Source organism: Arachis ipaensis, chromosome B07 (assembly GCF_000816755.2).
Source record: "Arachis ipaensis cultivar K30076 chromosome B07, Araip1.1, whole genome shotgun sequence".
Taxonomy (NCBI): Eukaryota; Viridiplantae; Streptophyta; class Magnoliopsida; order Fabales; family Fabaceae; genus Arachis; species Arachis ipaensis.
Window position 1 is genome coordinate 52,047,004 of NC_029791.2, and position 5,415 is coordinate 52,052,418.

Here is a 5,415-nt window from a genome sequence, read left to right on the forward strand (position 1 = left end):
TTTTCACAATAATAGTGTATAATTTATTTAAAAAAAATCAATGAAATGGATTTTAGCATACACCATTTTTTTCTTAATGGATGTTAATATGAGTTATAAAAATAAGAAGATTATCTGGTCTTTATAAATATAGGTTGGAACAATTTTATACATTGGATAATAAATTTTTATATATGAAGACTTTTCAAATTAAAAGTAACAACTATTAATATCATTAGTATTATACCAACAAATTTTGATAATGATACAATATTTGATCCAGGCGTAGCACGAGTTTTCCACTAGTTTCATATGTCAAATTGAGTATTAACTCGTGGTTTAGAATTACTACACCAATATAACCATTTTTTCTCCAAATTATTCTCTACATCACACATCCTACCCATAAATTTGTAACTATTGTGCATATTACATAAACAAAAAGGTTATCATCCTCCTCAAATTAGCCATTTGACCAACTTAAATTCACCAATACAAGAATTTGTGCGTCTTGGGTTAACTATGGCGAACTTGATATATATTCTACATGAATTTTTAGGGTCAACTTACTTATAGTTAGTTGATAAGGTTTTACTTCAATTACCAACATTCGCACTACCATGGCCATGGCAGCATGGAGTCACTGCTAGAATGTCTTCAATCTGTTCTGCAACGGTGTCAAGTTTGATATGTGGTGTGCTGATCTCCGTCAACCATGCCCCCTCATCCACTACCTGTTAGTGATTTTTCTTATCTCAAAAGGATTTAAATGTATTCTACCTCGGTTATTCAGCTAAAATAAGGATATGCCTCTATGCTCTTAAGAGTGTTTATAAAAGTACTTCAAATTATCCACCAAGATAATCCTTATGTCAGCGGCGGGATTCAAACTCAAACAAATACTCGTAGAGATTTGGATCGTTTCTCAGCCACTCTTCCAATCATCTTTAGTACTTGCTATTGTGTTGCAAGAAAATAAAAATTTACATTCATTGTATCCAATTAGTTACAAAAGGGGAAGTTCTTTCCTCAAAAGGATCGGACGGTAAAAAAAATCAGGTTCAGTTTTGGAAAACTACCCACCAGTGAAAACAACTGAAACACAATCTCTGGATCCAAGGAAACTGAGTAAAGAGCTGCTGAATTTTCTGTTGGTGGATACTTCAATGATGATGTTTCCCATGAAAATCACGTTGTGAACTGTTAGATGGATTGACATGTTTGACTGAACTATCTCATGGTTCACAATGTGATCTTCATACGAAGACATCATTGAAGTATCCACCTTTTCTATATGTCTTTTTATCTGAGTAACTATTTACCTAAGTTGGAAGTTTGAAAATGTGGACTGCCGGTAGAGCAATATGTTTTCTTCATCTTCATCACGATCAACACCATCACCATCACCATCATAATCCCCAATAAACAGTTCTTCTGGTTCAATCATTGCTGCACCATCTGAATCAATTCGCTGCATCTCCGACTCTATTAACACCTCCATCCGAGCTCTTTCCTTGTCCCTTGGGTAGGTCCTGTAAAGGAACGAGTAGATCAAACAGCAGAGAGCCATCGGAATTCCTATTGCCATGTAAAGCGACTTGGCCAATGATGCTGCATTCTCTCTATCTGTTAAAATCTCTTGAGATTCACTAGATCCTTCAGGGATGGGCTTATATCCATAAACATGTTGAGACAAAATCCCCACTGCAGGGGGTGCAAAAGATGATAGTATAGACTCCAAAGAACGGTCAAGTGCGTACACACTTGTTCGGGATCTCTCCGGAACTATCTCTGCAAAAATTGGACTGATGTCCATACAGTTGCCACATTAAACTAAGCACAAACTACATTTACTCTACTCAGAGAAGTCACAATTCAGTTACAGAAATAATAAGTGATACAAATTAGCACAATTAGCACACATATAATTCTTTGCACAAAAAGGAAATTAGATAACCGAAGATGCAAAAAGCCAAAGTATCTATTGACAATTCAAAATCAGAATTGAAGAGCAACTTTGAAAATCCTAAAATGATTTGGGATTGTAGAGAGCTAACTTGTACCATTTATGAGTTAGGGTTAAATGGAATAGAGTAGGTTGCTCTAGTGAGGTTAACTAATGCGAGCTAAGCTTGAGCTAGCTTCTATATAAACTAAACTTGTATGACAGAATCATTTGAGACTTATCACTCAATTCAGAATTCATATTGATTCTCTCAAACTATGCTTGCAATTTCAGCATTTCTTGCTAAGTGTCTGCTTCATAAAACATAGTTTTATCAGGAAGAGGGACAGATAATTCTATAAGTTTGTTGGATATATCCGATGATACTTAATCGGGACAAATGGGCAAGAAAATACAGAGAAAATGTAAGTTGAAAGACTTACTTATTTGCAGCTGGAGCATTCCAAGATATGAAGAGCCCCATGATTATCAAAACCAAGCCATGAAGTATTGCTGTAGATGGATCAGCCGGTAATCCAAGCAAAAGGATTGCTGCTAAAGGAATTGCTGATGCAGAGCTTATCTGTGCTAGAATTATCCTCCCAGAATTGGGAAGGCGCATGGAAAGGATATCCCCCATCTTACCTCCAAACAAACCCCCAACTGAGCTAGCAATCACAAATAAAGCTATGAGGAAAGCAGTTTTCTCGTGGGAGAAACCGGTAAGCTCTAACCACATTGGTGCAAATGACAAAGCTGACCATGGAAAGGAACCAGTGATACCCTGTGTAACAATAATCTGGAAAGACCGAATCTTAGAAACTGATTTGCCTTCTTCAACAAGATCTTTCACGTCTGACCAAAACGTTTTACTTGGAACTTGATTGCTCACATTTTCCACATCCTTGGAGAAGTGTGGATCGTTGGCAAATAGGTAGACTGCAGTACCTACTACAATGCTTATCAGTCCAACAATATGGAAGGAAATCCTCCAACCTGGGATACCAATGAACGTTATCGGAGCTATCATTACAGAGAAGAGTCCACCAATAAGGGAACCAAGATTGCCTGTTAGCTGAAGCCATCCAAAAGCCATTCCACGATTGCTATCATCTGTTGAATCGGCCACAAGGGACTGAATTGCAGGTGCTACTAATGCAAGGCCAATCCCATTCAATGCTCGCGATACAGCTATCTATAAGACAATGACTTCAAAGTTCAAAGTGAATACAATTAGCTACATATTTATTATAGGACAGCAGTTACACTGACATTGTTTAGGAACTTTGCATATGTGCTTTTTGTCTATTTCAAAGCAAAAGAACAAAAATGACAACACTCAACGAAGAGGTTTTGGGAAGTAGTCTTGCCTTGGTATACTCCATCCTTCATGTGTCCCATTTACATTTTTTAAAGTTTCAAAATATTTATCCCATTGACAATATATAGGAAGTATTAAATTCTTTTCCCATTATACCCCTAAATGTGATATAGAAAAAGAGAAGAGCAGTTTAATTGTGTTGATTGAAGTTTTTCCCCCTATAATGATAGTTTTGTCAACTCACATAAACATCTAAGAATTTCTTATCATCATGTAACATGTACAAATGGATATGGATGATCCCACGAGGACAGAAACATGAGTAGAGTGAAGAAGAATGGAGAAATAACGGTGGATGCAATACCTTGTCAGAAGAGTCACCAACAAGTTTGGCAGTTGTCAATAATTTGGGATTTATGGTAACGAAAGCAATTCAAAGTTTCTATTGCAAGACATGGAACAGAAGGCATGTTAAAATAATCACATTGAGAACGTAAGGACGGAACAAACCATGATCGTATTTTGATTATTTACACTTGAGTGTCTGTGCGTGTCTATAGAGAATTAGAGATAACCAAGTAATGCTAACAGCAACTACAATTAACTAACAGAATTGCTACTTCTCTATAGTTTTAGCTAACTGACTAACTATCCTTCAATATAAATAACCATAATAGATTATGACGAAGTCTTGTTACACCAACCATCATCCATGCTAGCATAAAACGTAATTTCCATGACAAATTGCAAAGCTTTTTTGGAATCACAATTTAGAGATACCTCTCTCATAATTGTAGGTATACATACAGCGATATAGGAGGATCAAATTTGAAGATTCACAGTACATATTATATTTATTAGCAATGCTATTCAAAGCAAGGAAAATCTAATCCAGTTCACTGGGACGTTAAATAGACATTGTGTATCTCTACTAGTAACTGAGGAGATAAGAATTGGCATGGGTCCCAAATGATTATATAATCAATCGTAAAAATCCATAATTGACTTGACATGGTCAATTGGATCTAGCGATTGCGGATCCATTCCCCAACTCTGTCACCAAACCATAGCTTACTACTTATGTTTGAATAGTGTTTGGTTTTGGATTTTTTTTTTCCGTTTTAAGAACTCTGCCTTTGTTAGAGAATTAGTCCCAAGCTCTAAAAAAGAGGACTGTGTTAGGCCATTGACCGCCAATATAAAATTTTCTAAATGTTCATGACATCGATCAAATAGAAGTTGGAGACACGGAATATAGGCACACTTATAGTAAAAATCCAAGTCAACAATGCTATGTTATGTATTTATGTATAAATATGTAATTTATATTGCAAAGTGTAATTTACACTAATGGTTAATTTTAGTGGCTAATCCTAGCATGGATGAATCCCACTTTTATAAAGACTTCTAAATCCTTATCTATCGGCAATTTAAGGCTCTAATAATCCGTTTCGTGAGCAAATAATTGAATCTAAAACCTCATCATGTGTCAATCTCTACTCTACTTTAAGAAGTCAAAGGTGAAAAACAACACAAATCCAAATAAACTGAGCCAGAACTGATATGAAAGAAAAACAATGCATCCACTACACTATATACGCTTCTCCAAACTCCTTAAAGTGAAAAGCGAGTACCTGAAGGAAAGTAGAGGAGAACGCAACAAGAAAGGTGGCAGCGGCCCAAAGAAAAGCGCCGATAGCAATGACATGGGCGCGGTTGTGGCGGACGGCGAGGTAGGCAGCTAAGGGGTAGCAAGAGGACTGCACAATGGATCGGAAAAGAGTGAGTGAGCCAAGGCCAGTTGGGTCAGTGTGAAGTGCTGCACCAACTTCCTTGTACACACCTGGTAGCAATGACTCATCTGCTCTCTCCATTATCCCTGCCAGGTTCACCAGAATCAGTGTAACAGTTTCTCCCTTCATTTTCATTTCTTCAATTTTCTGCTCTTTTCTTCGTTTGCGCTGGTTCTTGTACTAAATCGGTCACCTCCAACTCCAAGCGCCATTCACCAGTCTTTGTATTTGCCAGATGTATTGATTTGAGAGGGTGGAGTTGCCAGCAAGGCACGCCGTTTGTGTACGTGTAAGATATACGAACATGTACTTGAGAACCTTCGCAATGGATATCATAATATTCGCTTGGCATCTACCTTTATTCTTTTCTCCTTGCA

The 5,415-nt window shown here is 37.0% G+C and overlaps 1 protein-coding gene across 2 annotated transcripts; it reads right to left on the minus strand.

The window, feature by feature from the left end:
- Positions 329 to 5,380, minus strand: LOC107609662 (tetracycline resistance protein, class B-like). 2 transcript variants are annotated; one of them, XM_016311671.2, is made up of 3 exons: positions 4,880 to 5,380; positions 2,368 to 3,119; positions 329 to 1,784 (listed from the first exon to the last, which is right to left on the minus strand). In XM_016311671.2, exons 1-3 carry the CDS (start codon positions 5,171 to 5,173, stop codon positions 1,298 to 1,300), a joined length of 1,533 nt encoding a protein of 510 aa, XP_016167157.1. In that variant the 5' UTR covers positions 5,174 to 5,380; the 3' UTR covers positions 329 to 1,297. The 2 variants fall into 2 exon arrangements, with proteins under 2 accessions (XP_016167157.1, XP_020961521.1); XM_021105862.1 differs by having other exon boundaries at positions 2,368 to 3,133; positions 4,880 to 5,020.